General features: G+C 49.5%; 1 protein-coding gene across 1 annotated transcript in view; it reads left to right on the top strand.

Moving 5' to 3' along the window:
* Nucleotides 1-23963, top strand: part of MVB12B (multivesicular body subunit 12B) — a gene marked incomplete at its 5' end in the record, with an annotated part of 158382 nt that extends 134419 nt beyond the window's left edge. Inside the window, 2 exons of the mRNA XM_082841944.1 lie at nucleotides 645-704; nucleotides 23871-23963. Coding sequence (XP_082698070.1) covers nucleotides 645-704; nucleotides 23871-23957 — 147 coding nt within the window. The 3' untranslated portion in view covers nucleotides 23958-23963. The remainder of the gene's footprint in view (nucleotides 1-644; nucleotides 705-23870) is intronic.
* Between the last annotated feature and the right edge of the window lie 282 nt (nucleotides 23964-24245).

Here is a 24245-nt window from a genome sequence, read left to right as displayed (position 1 = left end):
GAAAGGTCCCCATCTCTATGAAGTTACAGAAATACCCATTAAAATGCAGTGTTACCATTTTCCACCACCACTGACTTCTTAAACGACAGTTGATGGGCAGTTACTTCATTTACCTTGCATTTTCAAAGACCTGGAATTCCCTCCAGCTCCTTCTCTGATGCCAAGGAGTCCCAGGCAGAAGATTGGCTGCCTGCCTCGTGGAGTTCCTTAGACCCGTTCCAGCACACAGACGCGGATGTCAGGGCAGCGTGGGGAAGCCATGGGCGCCTCCATCCCCGCGGCTGCAGAAAGAGCACACCGGCTTTTCCTGCGGGCAGGGAGAGACAAGAGGCAGAAATTATTGGTGACAGTCATGGTCTTTCAGGAGAGCCGTGACCCGCCCCCCGGCTGCTGTAGACAGGTGCCTAGGCCGGGGTCCCCACCAGAAGGGACCCCGGTGACGGCCAGGTTTTCTGAGTCTGCTCCTGCTACTGGTCCATTTACCCTCACTCGTCACTATAGACACATCGATGGTTTCCATGGAAAAGGAGTGGAGAAAACGCCAGATCACAAGGGGGTTTGAAGTGTCACAATTGTGAATAAGAGCAAATGTGAAGAACCATTTTTCCAGCCGTTTAAAAGGATGACTTGATCTGTATTTTCAGATGCAGCCCTTTGATCTCTTGGGAATCACCATCAAATCTCTGGCAGAAATTGAAAAAGAGGTAAGCAAGCTTCCCAGCGTGGGACAGGTGGGGGGCCTGGGTCATCACTCACTCGACCCAGGGTCTCCCATCCCCATTAGGGTTTGTGTTCCAGGAACAGGAGGGACCTAGGTGTGGGGTGACCCTCTGAGAAAAATACTTTCATTTCATTCAAGTTTATTTCTGAGAAAAAGAAACTCACTTTTAATGTGTATATTACTTAAAGTAATAAGACAGAAGGTTTTACATGATGCACGGAACAATCAATTCTGCTTCATTTTTTTTAGAATGTCATGGCGTAACGAAGGTAGAGGTTGGGGTGTGTGTGCAGAGTTGGCTTTTCCTCCTTCTGTTTTATTATTTGCCACCAGTAGGAGTTTGGGGAAATGTCAGAGGCTCTTCGTGATTTAGAGGAAGGATGACGGTACATTCCGTTCTGCTTAATAGCCAGACCCCACTTGGCCGCCTGTTTCGAAAGAGTTTGGATGTTTTCCTAATAAAAAAGAAAGAAACCCAGGATTGGAGCACATGTGACAACTCCGAAGAAAGAGAGTTGAGATAATGGAATCAAGCTAGAGGTCAGATCTGCCGGTGGTCTCCCCACTTCCATAAGACAGCGTTAGCGTGTGTGTCGTCTTTCACATGTAGACGGTTGTTAAGCGGTCACATGCTTGCAGCCAGCTCTCCTCTGAGAGGCACATTTGTCTCAAAGATGGAAATGGTAGAACCATTTCAATATTCTCAGTTCCTCTGGGTTTTCTGTTGTGTACCCAGCTTGCAGAAGCAGGTTGCATTATTGAAAGATGGCTGAAATCCAGGAAAATTGAATCAATGTAGTACAACAAATTTCTAAACCTGTCATAGCAAAAACAAGACAAAAAAGTCCCCTTTTGTCTTTGATTTTCAGTAAATCATAAAAACCAACGTGATTGTCATCTATAGATTTTGGGGGGTGGGGGTAAACTTAGGAAAAAGAATGTCTGGCTTCCACACCAGAAATATACATGTGCATGGAGCCCCAGGTCAACCTTGCTCAAAATTGAGGCGGCCGTCCGCTTACAGACTGCCTTTGCTTGGGGTCCCGCACAGGGTGGCACCAGCGAGCCTATGTGGGATGCCTTTGCCGGGACCTGCTCTGGCTGCAGGCGGTGAAGCAGGGCCATGCGTGGCCTGTGACCTTAAGGGGCGCGCGTGGGGGTCGGGCGGTCACGCCCCCTCTCTGCTTAAAGCCAGGATAACAGTAGAACCTGTCTCACGAACACTAAATGGATAGATGTGTGAAGCACTGCGGACAGCAGTTGCTCATCACCCTGGGTAGGTGGGGTAGGTGGTGAGTGCCAGAGACTGGCAGCTGTGAATGTCGCCCCTTCTCTCCCCGCCCATCCTCCTGGGCTGTAGCCAGAGCCCCGTTCACTGAAGCACCTGCTGCGTGCTCCGCTCTGGGCCTGGGCTTTACCTCCATCATCATCGATTCTCACCCCGAGTTGACCAGGTGGCATCGTTCCTCCCCATTTCATGGGGCAGAAATCGAGACTGAGAGGTGAAATGATAATAATACCCAAGACAAGATTGAGACCTAGCGTGTCATACTCCACATCCGCTCCGTTATGACGTTAAGTCTGTTGCTCCCTGTCCTACTGTTGGGGCTGATGGGGACAGTGGTACCTGGGAGGCCCGTCGACCTGGGTTCTGAGCCCGGCTGGGCCTTCAGGTTACCAGGACGGGGTGAAACAGGAGAGAGCCCAGTGTAGAGCCAGTACATGTGGTGGAAACCATCGTAAGTTCTCTTAATTCTCTTCCCCACTAAAGGGCCAAAAATGTGTTTGGTGTGAATGCATCGTCTTGATGTCAGGTGCTCTGAACAGAGCCTGGTGGGGCGGAATCCTCAGTTCCTCCACTTAACCTTTCTGAGCCTCAGTTTCCTTTTCTGTCAGATCAGGATAGTAATAAAAATGCCCTGTAGCATTTATGGGTTTGACCAGGACAGTCACGGAAGTGGCTTAGAACAGCACCTGCTGTGGCTACTGCTCGGTTAGTTATCAGCGGCTGCCGTCATGGTCATGGTCATTGTTACTACTGTTCCCCCGGTCCACAGGAAGCGGGGAGAGTCGGTGTAAGTCTGTCTTGTTGCAGCCCGGCGAGCTGCCCTCTTGCTGGTGGCGGAGGAGAGACAGCCCCGTTGACCAAGCTTGGCTTGCTTCCTTGTTTTCAGTAATGAGTTAAAAACACACGTCTGTGTTCTCTGTTGAAAGAAATTAGAGTTAAAGAAAATACAGGGAAACGGGGAGAGGTTAGAAACGCTAAATAGGGCATAAAACCATCACAGATACCACCGAAGTCGAGGGTGCCGTGGAGACGTTTATTTACTCTGAGGATTTAAAAGTTATTTCCACCAGCCATCCACGTGCATTTAATGGTGATTAGTGTATTGACATCTACACACTTTGGTGAACGGGCTCCTCCTCCTGCAACAAGGTCAGAGGATTTTCTCTGTAAATAAACTGGAACTTTCCCCTTTTAGCCGCTGAACTCAGAGTAGCTCCGAGGGTTGGAGGCCGAGGAGAAGCTTTGCCCACAGCCCCCTGGCCTCACACTCGGGCCCTGTGGGTTGGCCCTGAGTAGCTGGGGGTCCCCCTAGTCAGGATGATTTTGCCCCTTTCCATTCCCAGTCTGGCTGCCCTGGTGGGGGCGGGGGGATGTGCTTGGGGAGGGGTCTTGGGGCAGGGGTGCTCCACTGGGGGTTTGCTTTCCCCACATTTACACTGTCAAGCCAAGCGCCCTCCCCCAAGAAGGCGGGAGACTTCAGGGCTGACCGTGACCTGCGCTGTCCCGTTGCCCATCCCAGACACCCCCTTGGATCTCGCCTGGGATTCCCCAGCAGCGGGGAGAGCCCAGCATCAGTGGGGGCTGCTTTGTCTGGGGCAGGCGCTCCCCTCCCTTATCCGTCCGTGCCCCCTGGGAGACGTGGTGTCACCCCAGCTCACAGCAGAAACCTGGGCTTGGGTGACCGCAGCTATAAAGGAAGTGGGAGTGCTCGCCCCAAAGGCATCGTGCTGCCTCCCGTCCAGGACTGGCGCGGGCCCGCTCTCCTGCCAACTTGAACGTTACTCACCCTGCCCTGCCTGGGGGATGCTTCTGCATGTTAGCCAGCGTGCGCCCTGTCACCACCATTTAGCCTCGGGGACAGGTCACCCCCTGAACAAGCCCCATCACCCCAACAGCCTTGAGCTTGGCGATTAGGGACCCGAGGGATCGCCGACAGCCAGCCCAGGAGTGCTGTCCCCAGCGGCCCTCATCACCACAGCGCGGACCCGCCGTGAACTGAGTAACAGATGCAAAGAGATGAGGTGTCGCCTCCCCGCAGTGGGTGACGGTGCGCCTCCAGCCCGCCAACACGAGAATCTGACGATCTTAAGCAAGAGCGTGCCACTCGGCTCTCCAGCAGGAAGGTGGGACGAGGCTCGCTGGCCGTGTGGGCCGGAGCCGCCTGCCGCGTGGGTGTGTAGATACCGGGTGTCTGCAGGGACGTTTGTGGACGGTGTAGACAATGGAGGCAACACAGCATAGCGGAGGGACACAGTTTTCGAGTCGAGCCCCCCAGGGTAGCATGCCAAATCTGCCACCTAGGCTGGACCCTGGGGCAAGTCCCCTGGCCTCCCCCTCCTCAGGTTGGCGTGCAGGCCCAGGGATCCCACCCTGGCCGGAGTGCTGGTCCCAAGGCTGCTGCTGTGGCACTGACGGGAGGCCCCGGCAGTCGTGGTGTACGCAGCACCTGGTTACGTTCCATGAAAGGCCCCCAAGGAAGGTCATGATAAAAATCAGTGCCCATGCCATCCGGCAGATATGGGGGAAAAAATTCTTCAGACATGCTCAGGTGGCATGGGCTGTTGAAGCGGAAAAGCCAAGGTTGTAAACCAATTCCCGCTGTGAAGCTGTCCCTCTCCTGGTCCCCAGCGCTGAGCCCAGCCTCCTTGCGGCCCGACCCCGCCCTTTAGCAGCCACATCTCCTGCCGTGTGTGACCTTCCGAGGCTCAGAGTAGGGGCTTTGCCAGTGTACATTACCCCGAGGCAGGAGAGTGTGTGTTTGCTTACCTCCCCTCCGCCCTGGGAGGCGACCAGGGAGCAGCCAGTGGCAGCTGTCGGCAGCAAGGGCGGCGGTGGGGGGGGGAGTGCTTTCTGGCCCTGACCTGGCCCCCTTGCCCCGGGGAGCAGCCGTCTGGCTCTGCAGGAGGGTGGCCGTGACCCCGGAGGGCTGTGTCCCAGTGAAGCCCTTATTGTCCTCCCTGTTGCCCAAACAAAAGGTTCTCTCTGTTCAAGAGTCGGGAAAAGTGTAATTTCGCAGCCGACCCCGTGATGAAGCATCTTCTCTGGGAGTGAGAAGATGGGCATATAAATATTCTCTGTCTCAGCCGCTCTTTATTTCCCTTGTAAGCAGTCACCCTATTTCTCCATCTGATGGACGCCCCATCGCAGCCAGGGTGAGAGCTCCCCAGCTCCTCAGTTCGGGCAGCAGCTTCTAAAATAATTCCTGTGTCTCGGTTACCTTTCCTGCAGCCTGTGTATCCTCCCTCCCCGCCCACTACCCCACCGTCCCCTGTGGCCCGTCCATCCCCAGCCTCGCCTCCCTCACAGACTGCCCTGTCCCTTGTCTCACGAGTGGTGGCCAGGAGAGGTGGCCTGGACTGTAGATTCCATGCCTTGTGCATAGCACTGCAAGCCTCTAAAAATAGGAGCCGGCAATTCCTGTGATTGAAAGGGCATCCAGAGTGCCTTCCAGACCCGCACACAAAGCCCTTTCCCCACCTGCTGCCAACCCTCCATGGAAAACCACAGTGCTCACCCTCCCTTCGGTGGGCACCGCACTCAAAACCGTGGCAAGGGAGCGCCATTAGCCCACCACACTTCCTGGTGGAGCAAACAGCCTCCATTTTCACTAGGCTTTAAGGCTGAAAGACAAGGGAGAGTCTAATTAGTAAAGGGAGGATCTGATATTAATCACTCCTTTAAAACTGACAAGGGAGGCAGTTCATTTAACCACTTAATTGCTACAGGTTTTTATGGGCTGCTGTTTGCAGACATATTTAATGAAGAAATTATAAATCTAAAGGAGCTTAAAATTTTAATTTTATACCTAAATATTTTCCTTGTTCTTATGTTTGTAGTCAATCCTCAAGAGTGTAGTCACGTGGAATGTTCTTTAAATGAACATATTTGCTAACTGGCGTGATTTCAGTTTTTAAAACATTGGTTCCAGCAATTAGGCATTTTTTTCAGTTCCCAAATGACTGGAGAAATTCGTCTTGATTATAATTGCTCTTAGCCACGCATATCTAATTTGTGTCTTTTTAAGTGTTAATTAGTAAACAGTTTGAGCTGACATCTTTATGTGTTTGTGTATTGAAAAATAGGGCTTATTGCTTATTTAGCTTGGGGCAGATTCCACTAGCATTTACCTCACGGCATTGAAATTAATGGAAACACATTTGGCATCGCGAGGTAAAAAGAATTTTTGAATCCAACTTCTGTACATCCACTTTGCATGGACTTCTGCAAGCCCTTGCAATATATGAGATTAGACTGGATTTGGGATCTGCATATGCAGGAAGAAAGTGAGGCAGAAGATTTTTGTATCAGTAATGAAATGGCAGAGTCCAATTTTATAAAAGCAAAATGTTCATATCCCAGCACAATTGTTCATTCTTTCTACTTTTGGAAAGCTTTCATTGTGCTTATTAATGTTAAGAATTTTGTAGAGGGAGATGTTGCAAAATGTGTGATCTCTTTGCACCATCTAGTGGTCAGGTCTTAAACTGCAACAGGAAATAAGGTGTGTTCTATCTGTGAGACTTAGTATTTTTCAACACCCAGAATCTTTTCTTCTTTCTTTTTCAGTCAGGAAGCTGATATGTTTTGGGAAAGAAATTTGCCTACTTCATTTATTAAATAAAAGTTAATTAAATAGAAGTTAACCCTTCTTATATATTGTTCCGCTCCCCTTTTTTATATTGTTCAAAGACATAGAGCTGCCACCAAATTTTTACAGAGCTGTCACCCTGAGTTGAGATAATTTCAGCCAAAAACAAAGGAACCTAATGAATTAGTTTAATGGATAGCCATTCCAAACACATAAGTGTTAGGCTTCTTTTGAAATGTGGGAAGTAGCCTGGGGACCTCCACTTCTTGGACTCTTCAGGAGTCTGACCACAGCTTGGGAACCACTATTTGATGCCACAGACGAGATCAGTTCTCTCCCCACAAATTGTGGCAGACATCATGGGCAGTTTGTCATCTTAAGCAGCTACCCTGCTGATCAGAATCGATTTTTTAATATTTAGTGTTTTCTTTCCGAGTGCAAAGGTTGTGCGTGTTTATTAAAATGCACACATTACAGAAACATTTCAAAGGTGAGAGTCCCCCGTGGTCCACTCCTGGGAGAGACACACATACACACACACACGTGTCAAACAAAGATCACAGGAGTTCAACACTGGACATAATATTCTGTATCTTGCTTTCGCACAGACCGGTGTATCTTGCACAACCTTCCGTATCATTTCACACAAACCTACCTCATTCTTTTTAATGACTACATATGGTTCCCTTTTATGACTGTCATAATTTATTTAAGCAATCCACTATTGATGTACTTTTGAGTTGTTTCCAATTATTTGCTATTACACCGGTGCAATATATTTCCTTGTACATGTGTCTTTGCTCCCTGGGTGTTTCTTAGAAGAAGGCATGGTATTACCATTTTGCCTTCCAAAAAGAGTGTGCCCATTTAAACTTCCCCTCCCCCATCCTGTGGTGTGTGAGCGGGTACCTGTTTCCCACGTCCTCACTATAGCTAAGCATCACTGGTATTTAAAGGTGAACATCTTTTCATATGTTTATTGGCCGTTTGTATTTCTTTTGTGAATCTCTTCTGTTTGTGCCCTTTGCCCAGTTTTTTCTATTGGCTTATTTAGCTTCTTTCGTTCATTTTTGAGTTCTTTATGTTCTTTGCAACAACCTCCTTTCTGTCCTGTGTTCAAACACACACACACGTTCAACCAGTGGCTTTTCACCTTGTTAAAGATGTGTTCTGCTATACAATGGTTTTTAATTTTTTTATGGGCAATTTTGTCTTTGTTTTAAGGTTTTATTTTTGATTTCATGTCCTACTTAGAAGATTATAAAAATATTCGCCCATATTTTTTCATACCCTTTGTGTTTTAATATATATAAAACACAAGTATTTAATATATATAAAATATTAAATACTTTTCAACTACTGAATCCATCTGAAGTTTATTAGAAGGTAAGATCTAGATCCAGCTTTATTTTATCCTAAAGTGTTAGCCAGTTTTCACAACAGTGTTTACTTTCTTCAGTGAGTTTTCAGTATTACTCTTATCGGACAGTTCCATCTGTAAGTGGACCAATAGACATTTTTCTTGACTCTGTTCATCTCTGTTCTTTTTATGATTGCCACACTGCTTTGAATCTGATAGCTTTATAATCAACTTTAATATGAGGTTAGTTCTCCTGTCTGCCCCACCTCAATTTTTCTAATTATATTCACATGATTATTCTTCCAGCTGAACTTGAGAATCTTTTCAGGGGGAGAAACTCTCCATTCTAGATGTTTATTGTGACTGCACTGAGCATATAGATTAATAGAGGAACGATTGGTGAAAAGCCTGCGCCCGGGTCTTTGTTTCTGTTGCTCAGCAGAGTGGAAGGGCGTTCTTTGTGGAGAGCCTGCACCCTTCTTTGTAGGTTATTCCTAGGTGTTTGATGTTTTCGTGGCTCTCATGAACAGGATCTTTTCTTCCATTATATTTTCTGTCATTTATGTATCAAAGAGCTGTTGACTTTTGCATCATTTTGTGGGCTGGCTCTCCCCACTGACTTCTATTGTTTCTGACGGTTTTTCAGTTGCTTTTCTTCAGTTTCGCAGGCCAGAGTTTATGTCGTCTGCAAATACCAACACTGCTTCCTCCTGTCCCTCTTCCTGTGCCTCACCTGGCACCGCGGCCAGCTCGGTGAGGTCACTGGGCCGCCTTGTCTGGACGGAAGTTTCTAGTTCTATACTAACCCATAATGCTGCATTTTGGCTTGCTGCATATAGACATATCTTTTTTTATTATCATGTTAAAGAATTAGCCATCTATTTCTATTTTCCTAGATGTTTTTATCAGGATTAGATGGTAGCTTTTTTTTTTAAATTATTTTCATAATACCTTTTCTTTCTTTATTTATTTATTTTTGGCTGTGTTGGGTCTTCGTTTCTGTGTGAGGGCTTTCTCTAGTTGCGGCGAGCGGGGGCCACTCTTCATCGCGGTGCGCGGGCCTCTCACTGTCATGGCCTCTCTTGTTGCGGAGCACAAGCTCCAGACGCCCAGGCTCAGTAGTTGTGGCTCACGGGCCTAGTTGCTCCACGGCATGTGGGATCGTCCCAGACCAGGGCTCGAACCCGTGTCCCCTGCATTGGCAGGCAGATTCTCAACGACTGCGCCACCAGGGAAGCCCTAGATGGTAGCTTTTGATAAATGTCTTCTAATCATCCATTGAGATGATCATATTTTTTCTCTGCAGGAATATTAATACGGTAGATTATATTAATAGAGTTCCTAATTCTGAGAGTCTGCGTTCCCCCTCCCCCCCCCACCCTCTTTGGTTCTGTCGGCAGTGGTGTCGCCAAGCAAGCAGCCGCCACCCAGGTCACCGGGTCGCTTCCTGCAGCGGCCCAGGGCGTTCATCATATAAATGAGGGAGCGATGTTTGGTGGACAGAATTACCTGCCCTGGATACTGTCATGAGTTGTATACCTGGGTCATGCAGAACTGAGGTCAAGATGAATATTCTGTCTTTTGACGTCTATCATAAAAGGATTTTTCTGTCATTTTCTGTCCTTTTGGGAACTCTCATCCCCCAAGTTTGAAAGTAATACCCCCCCCCCCCCCGCCAGTTGAACTCTTAGAAGGTTGCCCGGCATGTAGGTAAAAAAAATTACCATAAAGATAAAGAATGGGTAGGGCACGTTCCCAGAGTCATCCACGGCTTCTCCTTTTCCACTCAGAAATCAGTGCCAGAAAGCGGCATTGTTTTAAATATTTTCCACAAATAACCTAGGAGGGGGAAAATACAAATATCCATTTTTAGGTGACATTCAGCTGAATTCTGACACGCTGACTCACTGAGGGGTGAGCCCCCATGGCTCTTTGCCAACAGAACCGGCGTTTATTCAGCCACAAAGGCGTCCGTCAGCCCCCAGCCCTGCCCAGAGCCCCATGCCGACACCAATGGCTGGACCCGCAGGTACCTGCTGGGCCCCCAGCCTTGCAGCCTGGGAGGGGCCAGGAGAAGTCAGCTTGTTATTAATCACGCAGCAGTCCTAGTGCCACCACAGAATGTGCTTTCCCCCATTTTCCTTAAAATGCGTGGCCTTCTCTGTCTTTCATCTTTCTACTTTTAAGAGTCATGGGTGCAGAAATATTTCACTTTCTTGCTTACTTTGTCCCCATGTGCCCACACAAAATGCACTCACAGGGATAAAATGGCAGTTGACACTCTGGTTGGGCAGTTCGTAGGGAATGGTGGGGACTGCGGCAAACTGGAAAGCACGCCTCTCTCTAAAGGAAGCAGCCTTCATTCACCTGTGTGAGGCTAAGGGTTGGGGTGCAAGAATGAAGGTCCAAAATCGCCATAGCCCCCTATTTGTTTTATAAAATCTGGAAAATGCTGGCATTTTATGCAAAGTCTCTTCAACTTACAATGTTTATAACTATTTTAAACACCACACAGGCCACTAGTGTGTGAACCTCCAGCTTGCCCATGTCTGTGCATGGAGATACAAACACAGATCACATGTCGACTCATAATTTCACCATTCACAGGGGTGATGTGGACAAGAAGCCCTGGGGTCAGCACTTTGCCTCCATGAGTTAAATACCACGGATTAGGGGCCATCACACCATCACGCTCAGAGGCTGTGGGAATTCAGAGGACCCACAGCCCACACTGCTGCTTCCAAAGACTGAAGACCAGAATGACCTGCCCCCTACCTGAGAACTGAGTCCCTAGGCTAGCTGTCTTCTCTCCTTTGCATTCAGCTGTCCCCAGATCCTGATCTGTCCCTTCACTCACCTATCCATCCACCCGTCCATCCATCCACCTGTGTCTCCATCCACTCATTCATCCACCCATTCACCTCCCCCCTCCCCACAGCCTGTACCATCCATCATTCATTCATTCATTCATTCATTCATCTATTCTGGGCCACAGCCTCTACCAGCCTCTGAAGCTACAGAAATGTCTGAGGCCCCATCCTGACCCTGCACTTAAGGAGGAGATGGAAAGTGATGTGGGGCCCTGGAAGCTAGTGATTAATCCTCCCTGGAGGAGGACGAATGTCTCAGAGGGAGTAGCATTCGAAAAGGCACAGAGGTGTGGTGTTTGACAGGAAGAGGGAGGGGAGATCTGAGAAGCCATGTGTGGGGAAAGGTCTGTGCAGAAACCTTTGACGCCTCACTCCCAGAGCAGGGGCTGGGGCTCCGCCCAGGTGGGGACGTAGGAGTCGCTTCAGGGCTCTTTGATGCTCTGTCGGTTCCTAGGTGGAGGTGCTCCTGAGCTGAGGGTGCCCTGAGAGTGGGGGGGCTCTCGCGGCACTGAGCCCAGGGCAGCAGGCTGTGTAGGGTGCTGGTGGGTGTCACCATCCCCCCCCCGGGAGTCCCCGGCTTAGAGCAGGAAAGGGGGACGGGGTGCTGATGAGCGTTGATGAGAATGACCTGGGTGCCCCGGAGTCAAAAGAGGTACGGCCTGAATAGGCACGTGGTCCATGCATTCATCCGGCAGCCGTGCCCCGTGCCCATACAGACGTGGTGCCTGCTCCTGGAGCAGGTGGGTCGCGAGGGGTCCTTGTTCAGCCCCTCATTTAGGGTGAGGCTGAGCAGTGGGGCTGGGTGGGGCTCAGGGTCTCTGAGGTCTCTGGGGTTGCTGCTCTCGGGTCAGAGCTGAGCAGCCCAGCAGGAAAGCCTGAAGGGAAACACAGAAGAGGCTTCCCGCGAGGGTCGCACCGACCCCGCTGTGGGCTTGTTGTGGGACCCTCCTGCTTCCCGACCCCGGTGGCCTCGGTCAGGCTTCTCCCCTCTCTGAGCCCCGCTGTGCTCACGTGGGAAGGACAGCAGTACCAGCTTCACCGGGCGTAAGGATTCTGTCCCCGACCCTGGCTTGGGACACGGCAGCTCCTACCCCTCCTGTCCCCTTATTAGTGACCACAGGGCACATGGGCTGTAGTCCAGGAGCCCTGACCTCCAGGCCCAGCTGTGGGCTCTCAGCAAGTGAGGGGATGAACAAGGCATCTCCCCGGCTTGGGGGTATTTCAGGACCCGCCCCCCGCCAGGTCTGGGGGGGCAGTCCTGGCTTCCCTTCATCCCCCAGGCCCCAGTCTGTACGTGACAGCCCTTCTCTGGACAGAGCCCTTCTACAGGCTTGTCAGCCCTCCCAGCACACGGAGGAGGCCTGCGCCGTGGCACGTGAGGCCCCTTAGGGCCCACTCCTCACAATGGCACCTGGCCCTTTCCTCTCCAGGGGTACCCGAGATCCAGCAGCCAGGCTTCCAGAAACAGATGGGGGGACACAGAGTCCTCGTGTGAGGAGAGGAAGCTTCCCGGAGCTGAAATTCCCAGAGTGGCTGAACCCAGGGTGACACAGCAGGTGTCATGGCCTGGCCCATGGGGCCAGGACAGGTGCCAGGACAGTCTTGGGAAAGGCAGGCTGTGGGGACGGCCGGGGCCACTGCTCAGAACCTCACCCACCGCCCATCTGCCCTGGGGACCCGCCGTGACTGTCACTCCAGCCCTGAGCCAGACTTCAAGTTGGCTGGTGTCTTGTTCCTTTACTTCCCCCTACCTGTCTTCACCTGGCCAGGGCCCTGAGGCCCAGCCTGGGCTCCTTCAGACCCGCTCTTGCCACATCCTTCCAGGCCCTTCTGTGACCCCACCTGTCCCCCATTTCAGAATTCCACCCGTATTGAGAGGTGCGTGTAGACACCGGTCCTGAGGCTGGTTGCCCCACCAGCAGTGTGCCTGTCCCCGCCCCTGGCCTCATCCAGCCCTCGGGGACCTTGGGAAGTTTGATCCTTCCCTGAGCCTCAGCTTCCACATCTCAAAATTCAGGTTCTAAAAACAATCCCTTACTGCTGTTCCTTGTCTGGAGCCCTCTGGTTGATTTGATAGTTAACAAGACCCAGGGAGGGAAGGGTGGGAGGGTGTGTGCTCGCCTTTACTTCTTTCCCCTCTATTTTATTTAGCAAAAGGTTTCAGGTCGTGGTTCTCTACCTGCTTAACCATTAAAGTCCCTGGGATGCTTTTAAGAAATGCCGATGCCTGCCCTGCCCTCAACCCCACCTTGACCCCAGGCAGGGTCCAGGCAGCCCTGGCTTTGGTTCAAACCCTTGATTCTGATGCACATGGAGGACTGCTTTTGCACTCTCAAGAGTGGGTGGGGGGTTTGATCACCCTCCTTCTGCCATGAGGCTGGGGCTAGAGAGCCTCCCCAGTGCAGCTGGAAACCAAGGTCGGCATCTCCCACTGCCAGGATGCTGGCTTCACCGTGACAAAAGGCTCTTGGAATCTGGGAATCGCGTGCTGTGTCTCAAGAGGTCTGATACGTTGGTGGCAGGGTCTTCTGCCAGGGGCCCACCATCCCCGGCCCAGGGAAGCCCCACAGATCCCCTGACAGCGACGTCTCTTTCCTGGACTTCCTGCTGCTGTGATAATGGCCCATGCCCACCAGAGGGCGCTGTGGCCAGGGCCGGGCGCCGCTCGGCTGGGCTCAGCTCTACGAACCAAAATGCTTTTTAATTGAAAATTTTTTTAATTCAAAAAGGATTTGCTGTTTGTACGCGAGTGCAGGTTTTCCTCATGCAGGAGGCTAATGTCCTGAGTCAACAGATCCGGGCCCAAATCCACCTTCAAAGGTACTCAGTGTTTGCCCAAGGGAGTGAAAGGGCTTCCAGAAGCGGCCCTAGTCTCTTGGGCAAACACTTTGGGGCCAGCAATCCCAGGCAGAGGACAGCGTCTGTGGGAAGGGTTATCCACGGCCTAAGGGGGATTATGACGGGGGACATATGTTGAAATTTCATTTGGGGAGTTAGAGAAAACAAGAGGTGCTTTTCTCCAGCCAAGATAACCTACAAAGGGAAGAATCTCAAGGGCAGGGGTGGGCGGACAGCAATCTGTGCGGCGGGTCCCTGGCCCCCTCCTGGGGCGGCGGCGAATTTGGGCCGTGAGTCAGGAGGAGGCGGCGTGTGTACTCCTGATTCTCCCCCCGCCCCCGAGGGTGAGAGAAACAGGAGTTTAGCAGTTTGTCCGTGAAGACCCTTCTATACCCCCCCCCCCCGCAGTGACCGTGTCCCTACCCCTGGCCACAAAGACTGGCCTCCAACCCCCCACCAGGGCCCTTCCACCCTGGCCTGCCCACCTGCGCCCCTCGTCCCGCCCCCCACCCTGCCATCGGGAGCGCACTTGCCGGGCCCACACCGGCAGGGCAGCGTCCAGGTCTGCGGCCCGCTTCCGGGCCAGCTCTGGACGTCTGGGAGCGCGGGCTTCCGTCTCCCTCCACGCGCTCTCTGTGGCCAGCCCCCAGCTAAGCAAGGTGGCCTCGCTGCCCTGGGCGTCCCCGCCAGCCTGGGAGCCGGACACTCTGGAAGAGCAGAGGTGGCACAGCCCACAGCTGTCTCTCCAGCGCGTGACGGTGCCCCTGCAGGGCGCCTGGCGCCGGGCTCGCTCCCTCACCTCTGCTGCGGCCCCAGGTGGGCGTCTCCCAGGCAAGGCCTCAAAGCAGCCAAAGCGAGGCCCTCGCCACCCTCTCCCCCAGCCCCTCTTCAGCAGCCCCTCAGCCCTGATGCCTCTGGGCTCCTCTCTGCTCACTCCCATCCACATCCGCTCCTACATCTCACTGATTGGGCCACGGAACCGACCCACAGCATCAGGTCACCTGGGAGCTGGTTGACGATGCAGAATCTCAGGCCCCACCCCAGACCTACTGAGTCAGGACCTGCGTGTGTTAAAGGCGGGTCCGCCTGCTGTTAACAGCCTCTTCAGCGCTGGGTGCCACCCTCTCCCCACGCCTGAGGAGAGACCACACTCGCCTGTCCACGTCAGCACTGCTCTCTTGAACTTTTGCCCACCCAGAACTGCCCCTGCTAAGATCACCATGTGTTTTCAACTACCGTGCGCCCGGCCTGTGCAGCTCAGGCACCGCTGCCCTCCTCCCTGGCCCCTGGGTCCATCGTCAGGGCTGGTTTCCTCCTCCCTTCTTGGCCCCAAGTTACAGGCCCATCTTCTTGTCTTCCGACCCTGGGTGCTTTTCTCGAAACGGCTCCACACCTGTAACTCCAGATACCCTGCCCCCCAAGTGCTTCCACGTCCCATCCCTTTATTCCTGGTTCCATATATCTCCAGCCGGGCTTGTGGCACCCCCTGGGTGCGCTCAGGGACCACCCTCGGCCATTGGCAGAAATGCTCTTATGCTCTCTCCCCCAAGCTGCTTTCGTCCTGTGTTGCCCATTTGGGTTAAAGGCTCCGGTGTGCCCATGTCCAACCCCTGCCACTCTTGTAGGGCTCTCGCCTGGCCCCAGCGCCCAGCACGGGGGCAGGGAATGTGATGGGTGCCGATGGAGCCGTGATGCGCCTGAGCAGCCACCAGGTGGCGGTATTGTCCCAAACTTTGCCTGAAGGCCTGGTCCGGGGCTGCACTACTCCTCCAGCCTCCTGGGAGCTGGAGTCCCCAGACCAAGGTCATTAGCAGGAAAGTGGGGCTACTTTGATGGGCTCCCCCACGTAGCCAGCAGATGTGCAGCGAGTGCTTGCCTGGTGCTGGGGCAGGCGGGCCCTTAACCTGCCGCACCTTGTCCTGCCTTCACAGTAGGCCCCGGGAGTAGAGATCATCAAGCCACCTTTTTTATCGAGGTGTAATTGACATATAGCATTGTATTAGTTGCGGGTGTACAACATGTTTCAGTATTTGTGTATATTGCAAAGCGATCATCATAATAAGTGGTTACTATCCCTCATCGTACACAGTAACAATTTTTTGACTTCTGATGAGAACTTTTAAGATTTAGCAACTGTCAAAGATGCAGTACAGTATTAATAACTGTAGTCACCAGGCTGTACATCCCCCCCCCGCATGGCGTTAATTATTTCGTGACTAGAAGTTTGTGCCTTTTGACTCCCTTCACCCGTTTCGCGCACCCCACCCCACCGCTGCCTGTGGCAACCACCCATCCATCTGCTCTCTGCACAGTGAGCTTGGTTTTGTGGTTGCTGTTGTTGCTGTGTGTTAGAGTCCGCGTATAAGTGAGATCAGATGGTGTTTGTCTTTCTCTGTCTGACTTATTTCATTTAGCATAATGCCCTCAAGGTCCATCCGTGTTGTCACAAAGGCAAGATTTCATTATTTTATTTTTTATTTAAAAAAGTTTTTTATTGAAGTATAGTTGATTTACAGTGTTGTGTTTCAGGTGTACAGCAGAGTGATTCAGTTATGTATGTGTGTATATATACACATACATACATATATTCTTTTTCAGATTCATTTCCTTTATAGGTTATTACAAAATATTGAGTATATTTCACTGTGCTATACGGTAGGTCCTTGTTGATTATCTATATTATATATAGTAGTGTGTATATGTTAATCCCAAACTCCTAGTTTATCCCTCCCCCCTGCTTTTCCTTTAGTAACCATAAATCTGTTTTCTATATGTCTGTGGGTCTATTTCTGTTTTGTATATAAGTTCATTTGTATCTTTTTTTTAGATTCCACATGTAAGCGATATCATATGATATTTGTCTTTCTCTGTCGGATTTACTTCACTTAGTATGATAATCTCTAGCTCCATCCATGTTGCTGCAAATGGCATTATTTCACTCCTTTTTATGGCTGAGTAGTATTCTACTGTGTGTGTGTGTGTGTGTGTGTGTGTGTGTGTGTGTGTGTATACCACATTTTCTTTATTCATTTGTCTGTTGATGGATGTTTAAGTTGTTTCCATGTCTTTGCTATTGTAAATAGTGCTACAGTGCACATTGGGGTGCATGTATCTTTTCGAATTATGGTTTTCTCCAGATACATGCCCAGGAGTGGGATTGCAGGATCATATGGTAGCTCTATTCTTAGTTTTTTAAGGAAGCTCCGTACTGTTCTCCAGTACTGTTCTCTGGTTATACCAGTTTACATTCCCACCAACACGGTAGGAGGGTTCCTTTTTCTCCACACCCTCTCCAGCATTTATTATTCATAGACTTTTTCATGGTGGCCATTCTGACCAGTGTGAGGTGATACCTCATTGTAGTTTAGATCCGCATTTCTATGTTAGCAATGTTGAGCATCTTTTCATGTGCCTTTTGGCCATCTGTTATGTCTTCTTTGGAGAAATGTCTATTTAGATCTTCTGCCCATTTTTTGATTGGGTTGTTTGGGCTTTTTTGATATTGAGCTGTATGAGCTGTTTGCATATTTTGGAGATTAATCCCTTGTCAGTCACATCATTTGCAAGTGTTTTCTCCCATTCTATAGGTTGTTTATGGTTTCCTTTGCTGTGCAAAAACTTTTAAGTTTAATGAGGTCCCAGTTATTTATTTTTGTTTTTATTTCCATTACTCTAGGAGATAGATCCAAAAAGATATTGCTACGATTTATGTCAAAGAGTGTTCTGCCTATGTTTTCCTATAGGAGTTTTATAGTATCCGGTTTTACAGGTAGGTCTTTAATCCACTTTGAGTTTATTTTTGTGTATGATGTTAGAGAATGTTCTAATTTCATTCTTTTACATGTAGCTGTCCAGTTTTCCCAGCATCACTTATTGAAGAGACTGTCTTTTCTCTATTGTATGTTCTTGCCTCCTTTGTTGTAGATTGGTTGACCATAATTGCATGGGTTTCTTTCTGGGCTTTCTATCATGTTCCATTGATCTATATATTCTTTTCTGTGCCGGTACCATACTGTTTTAATTACTGTAACTTTGTAGTATAGTCTGAAGTCAGGGAGCCTGATTCCTCCAGCTTCACTTTCCTTTCTCAAGATTGCTTTGGCTATGCAGAGTCTTTTGTGTTTCCATACAAATTTTAAGGATTTTTCTTGTTCTAGTTCTGTGAAAATGCCGTTGGTAATTTGATAGGGATTACATTGAATCTGTAGATTGCCTAGGATAGTATAGTTATTTTGACAATATTGATTCTTCCAATCCAAGAACACAGTGTATCTTTCCATCTGTTTGTGTCATCTTCAATTTCTTTCATCAGCGTCGTATAGTTTTTGGAGTACAGATCTTTTGCCTCCTTAGGTAATTTTTTTTAACATCTTTATTGGAGTATAATTGCTTTACAGTGGTGTGTTAGTTTCTGCTTTATAACAAAGTGAATCAGTTATACATATACATATGTTCCTATATCTCTTCCCTCTTGAGTCTCCCTCCCTCCCACCCCTCTAGGTGGTCACAAAGCACCGAGCTGATCTCCCTGTGCCATGCGGCTGCTTCCCACTAGCTATCTATTTTACGTTTGGTAGTGTATATATGTCCATGCCACTCTCTTTGTCACAGCTTACCCTTCCCCCTCCCCATATCCTCAAGTCCATTCTCTAGTAGGTCTGTGTCTTTATTCCCGTCTTACCCCTAGGTTCTTCATGACCTTTTTTTTTCCCCTTAGATTCCATATATATGTGTTAGCATACAGTATTTGTTTTTGTCTTTCTGACTTACTCTGTATGACAGACTCTAGGTCCATCCACTTCACTACAAATAACTCAATTTCATTTCTTTTTATGGATAAGTAATATTCCATTGTATATATGTGCCACATCTTCTTTATCCATTCATCCGATGATGGACACTTAGGTTGCTTCCATGTCCTGGCTGTTGTAAATAGAGCTGCAATGAACATTTTGGTACATGACTCTTTTTTGAATTATGGTTTTCTCAAGGTATATGCCCAGTAGTGGGATTGCTGGGTCGTATGGTAGTTCTATTTGTAGTTTTTTAAGGAACCTCCGGAATGTTTTCCATAGTGGCTGTATCAATTTACATTCCCACCAGCAGTGCAAGAGGGTTCCCTTTTCTCCACACCCTCTCCAGCATTTATTGTTTCTAGATTTTTTTTGATAATGGCCATTCTGACCGGTGTGAGATGATATCTCATTGTAATTTTGATTTGCATTTCTCTAATGATTAATGATGTTGAGCATCCTTTCATGTGTTTGTTGGCAATCTGTATATCTTCTTTGGAGAAATGTCTATTTAGGTCTTCTGCCCATTTTTGAATTGCATTGTTTGTTTTTTTGTTATTGAGCTGCATGAGCAGCTTGTAAATTTTGGAGATTAATCCTTTGTCAGTTGCTTCATTTGCAAATATTTTCTCCCATTCTGAGGGTTGTCTTTTGGTCTTATTTATGGTTTCCTTTGCTGTGCAAAAGCTTTGAAGTTTCATTAGGTCCCATTTGTTTATTTTTGTTTTTATTTCCATTTCTCTAGGAGGTGGGTCAAAAAGGATCTTGCTGTGATTTATGTCATAGAGTGTTCTGCCTATGTTTTCCTCTTAAGATTTTGATAGTGTTTGGCCTTAAATTTAGGTCTTTAATCCATTTTGAGTTTATTTTTATGTACGGTGTTAGGGAGTGTTTCATACTTTTACATGTACCTGTCCAGTTTTCCCAGCACCACTTACTGAAGAGGCTGTCTTTTCTCCACTGTATGTTCTTGCCTCCTTTATCAAAGATGAGGTGACCATATGTACGTGGGTTTATCTCTGGGCTTTCTATCCTGTTCCATTGATCTGTATTTCTGTTTTTGTGCCAGTACCATACTGTCTTGATTACTGTAGCTTTGTAGTATAGTCTGAAGTCAGGGAGCCTGATTCCTCCAGCTCCATTTTTCGTTCTCAAGATTGCTTTGGGGCTTCCCTGGTGGCGCAGTGGTTGGGCGAGTCTGCCTGCCGGTGCAGGGGACACGGGTTCGTGCCCCAGTCAGGGAAGATCCCACATGCCACGGAGCGGCTAGGCCCGTGAGCCATGGCTGCTGAGCCTGCGCGTCCGGAGCCTGTGCTCTGCAACGGGAGAGGCCACAACAGTGAGAGGCCCGCGTACCGCAAAAAAAAAAGATTGCTTTGGCTATTTGGGATCTTTTGTGTTTCCATACAAATTGTGAATTTTTTTGTTCTAGTTCTGTGAAAAATGTCACTGGTAGTTTGATAGGGATTGCATTGAATCTGTAGATTGCTTTGGGTAGTAGAGTCATTTTCACAGTGTTGATTCTTCCCATCCAAGAACATGGTGTATCTCTCCATCTATTTGTATCATCTTTAATTTCTTTCATCAGTGTCGTATAATTTTCTACATACAGGTCTTTTGTCTCCTTAGGTAGGTTTATTCCTAGATATTTTATTCTTTTTGTTGCAATGGTAAATGGGAGTGTTTTCTTAATTTCACTTTCAGATTTTTCATCATTAGTGTATGGGAATGCCAGAGATTTCTGTGCATTAATTTTGTATCCTGCTACTTTACCAAACTCATTGATTAGCTCTAGTAGTTTTCTGGTGGCATCTTTAGGATTCTCTATGTATAGTATCATGTCATCTGCGAACAGTGACAGCTTTACTTCTTCTTTTCCGATTTGGATTCCTTTTTTTTCTTTTTCTTCTCTGATTGCTGTGGCTAGAACTTCCAAAACTATGTTGAATAAGAATGGTGAGAGTGGGCAACCTTGTCTTGTTCCTGATCTTAGTGGAAATGGTTTCAGTTTTTCACCATTGAGGACGATGTTGGCTGTGGGTTTGTCATATATGGCCTTTATTATGTTGAGGGAAGTTCCTTCTATGCCTACTTTCTGCAGGGTTTTTATCATAAATGGGTGTTGAATTTTGTCGAAAGCTTTCTCTGCACCTATCGAGATGATCATATGGTTTTTCTCCTTCAGTTTGTTAATATGGTGTATCACGTTGATTGATTTGCGTATATTGAAGAATCCTTGCATTCCTGGAATAAACCCCACTTGATCATGGTGTATGATCCTTTTAATGTGCTGTTGGATTCTGTTTGCTAGTATTTTGTTGAGGATTTTTGCATCTATGTTCATCAGCAATATTGGCCTGTAGTTTTCTTTCTTTGTGACATCCTTGAATAAAAGTGATGAGGGTGGACATCCTTGTCTTGTTCCTGATCTTAGAGGAAACACTTTCAGCTCTTCACCATTGAGTATGATGTTAGCTGTGGGTTTGTCGTATAGGGCCTTTATTATGTTGAGATAGGTTATCTCTATGCCCACTTTCTGGAGAATTTTTATCATAAACCGATGTTGAATTTTATCAAAAGTTTTTCCTGCATCTATTGAGATAATCGTATGGTTTTTATCCTTCAATTTGTTAATGTGGTGTATCACATTGATTGACTTACAGATGTTGAAAAAATCCTTGCATCCCTGGGATAAATCCCACTTGATCATGGTGTATGATCCAACGTGAGTCAATGTATTGTTGGATTCAATTTGCTGGTATTGTGTTGAGGATTTTTGCGTCTGTGTTCATCAGTGATATTGTAATTTTCTTTTTTTGTGGTATCTTTCTTTGTCTGGTTTTGATATCAGGATGATGGTGGCATCATAGAATGAGTTCAGAAGTCTTCCTTGCTCTGCAATTTTTTGGGAATAGTTTAGTTTGAGAAGGACAGGTGTCAACTCTTCTCTAAATGTTTGATAGAATTCGCCTGTGAAGCCATCTGGTCCTGAACTTTTGTTTGTTGGGAGTTTTTTAATCACAGATTAAATTTCAGTACTTGTAAATTGGTCTGTTCATATTTTCTGTTTCTTCCTGGATCAGTCTTGAGAAATTGTACCTTTCTAAGAATTTGTCCATTTTTTCCAGATTGTCCATTTTATTGGCATATAGTTGCTTGTAGGAGTCTCTTATGGTCCTTTGTATTTCTGTGTCAGTTGTAACTTCTCTTTTCATTTGATTTTATTGATTTGGGCCCTCTCCTTTTTTTGCTTGATGAGTCTGGCTAAAGGTTTATCAATTTTGCTTCTTTTTTCAAAGAACCAGCTTTCAGTTTTATTGAAGATTTCATTCTTTTTTTTTTTAATCACTGAGGAATATTCTACTGTATATGTACCACATTTTCTTTATCCATTCATCCATTGATGGACACTTAGGTTGGTCCATATCTTGACTATTGTAAATAATGCTGCTGTGAACACGGGGGTACGTAGAACTTTTTGAATTAGTGTTTTCCTTTTCTTGAGGTAAATTCCCAGAAGTGAATCGTGTGACAGTGCTATTTTAGTTTTTTAAGGCACCTCCATACTGTTCTCCTTAGTGACTGTACCAATTTACATTCCCACCAACAGTGTACGAGGGTTCCCTTTGCTCCACGTCATCGCCAACATTTATTTCTTGATGTGACCCCTCTTTAGAGATGAGTTCACTGAGGTTCAGAGGAGGAAAGACCTGCCTGAGGTCACCCTGCAACGTCGAGTCCTTCCCTCCCCGCCCCTTCTGTTTGTAGGGACCACAGTCCCATCACCAGTGTCACCTGGCCCCTGTGGCTGCTCAGGGCTGCTCGCCTCTGCCGCTCGCACAGGACAGCCAGGGCCAGCCCAGGCCTCGCCCCCGCACGCAGCGCCAGCCTGGATCTGTGTCGGTCCTGGGTCGGCCTCCGGGACCGCGGGCAGGGTGGCTGAGGACGCAGTGCTGCAGTGGTAGTCTGCTGGCTGCCTCGGCCTCCCCACCATTTCCCCTTGGGAGGAGTAAAACCCTCCGGAAGCTTCTGCTTCCCCTCATTTCTAGAACGATCCCTAAAGCCCCTCAGCCCGTAGCTGTGCTCCTTGCTCTGCACGGCCCTCAGAAACGCCTCCTTGCCGCAGGCAGCTCACTTTGGGGGTCGGGAGGGCATTTGGAGCCCACGGCTGCAGCTGGGGTCTGCACCCTACTGGGTGGGCCCCCAGCGGTCACCCTCGTGCTGCGATGGTTGCACGTCACCTTCCTGGCAGCCCCCCACCCCGGGGTCTCCGAGGCGACAACTTCAAGTAGGGGCTGAGTTCAACCAGGCAGCTCAACTGCGTTACGTAGGGAAGCCCGTTTTATGGCCATTCTACTGCTAAAAAGTTTTAAAATATTATTTTAAATGTTTAACCACCACTGACCTAATCTAAGCAACTCATTTCTAAGACCCGTGGACCCACGTGGCTGCCCTGCGTGGTGTCCAGGCCATTCCCACGGCCCTGCTCCCCAGCCCCCAGCCTCGGGCCTGGCCCTTCTGCCCGGCAGGCACTCCTCACCTGTGCCCCCTCTTCTTCCTGGCATGCCCTGCCCAACGTTTGGATGTTGAGATCCTGCCTGGCCCTCAAGGTGAACCACAGGTGTCCCCACCCCTTCTGCAAATTTCCGCCAGACTCGGAAGCTACCTTCTGTCATTTCCGTGAGCCGGGGTCAGGTAGGCAGGCTTGGGTCTCAGGCAGGAGGGTTGAGCTCAGGTTCGGGCGGGCAGCAGGGCGGGCCGGGCACAGGTACACTCCGCCGGCGCCCGCCCTGGCCCAGGCTCACGGAGTCCCAGGTCCATCACGTGGGAGGAAGTGCTGGGAGCTCAGTGCGGAGTGCGTTGCGGGGTGTGGGGTGCTGCCTCTTCCCTGCATCCCATGTCAGCCGGTGTTTGTCTTCAGGTCAGGAAGCAGTGAACAGAGCAGCAAGTCCAGGGGTTCCCCAAGCCTGGTGGCTGCGGCTAGCCCAGGTCAGGTCTGGGATGGAGCCCCAGCTGTGTCCCTTCCCGTCCGTGGGACTCCTCCAGCAGCAGGAGCGTGGGGACCATCCGCCGGGGGGCAGCAGCCAGCTGTGCGCGTCCGCTGCAGGCACCGCGGCTTTGGGCACTGCTGGGGCCGAGAGCTCACCTTTCAGGGGGCGGGCAGGGCCCAGAAGGCACCAACTGTCACTAACTAGCCAGCCACCTGTAGTACCAAAGGCGTCTCCCCCCACCCCCCCCCCGCCCGCCGTGCACGTGCACAGCTCACGCCTGCGGTACGTGTGCACGTGCAGAGGGCCGCCCTTTCCGTGTCCTCAGGGCCTGCGCCTGCCTGTCCGAGGCCGTGGGATGGGAGGGGTCCTTCTCCGGTGTCCTCTAGCCCTGACTGTGCTGCTCTACCCCCTCCCCCTGCAGTACGAGTACAGCTTCCGCACGGAGCAGAGCGCCGCCGCCCGGCTCCCGCCCAGCCCCACCCGGTGCCAGCAGATCCCCCAGTCCTGAGGGGCCGCCTGCGGGGAGAAGATGCATTGCCCAGACTACTGAGCGCCCCCCTCGCCCGGTCCCTCCCGCCGCCCATCCACACTGCCCCGCTTGGCGCTTCTGGGAGACTCTGGGCAGCTGAGCTGTTACCTCTTCGGTCATCAGCTTGCCTGACGTGACACCCCGCTTCCCTGGGGATGCTGTTCATAATCTCGACTAATCTGTGTGTGCTGTAGTGACCAGTGGCTCCTACCATGTCTGTGTGATGACCAGTTGTCCTGCGAACAACCCTACCCACCACGGGAGTCA

This window comes from Leucopleurus acutus (genome assembly GCF_964270905.1).
Source record: "Leucopleurus acutus genome assembly, chromosome: 7".
Lineage (NCBI taxonomy): Eukaryota > Metazoa > Chordata > Mammalia > Artiodactyla > Delphinidae > Leucopleurus > Leucopleurus acutus.
Note: the sequence above shows the minus strand (reverse complement) of the source record. Positions and strands in the feature narration are given on the sequence as shown.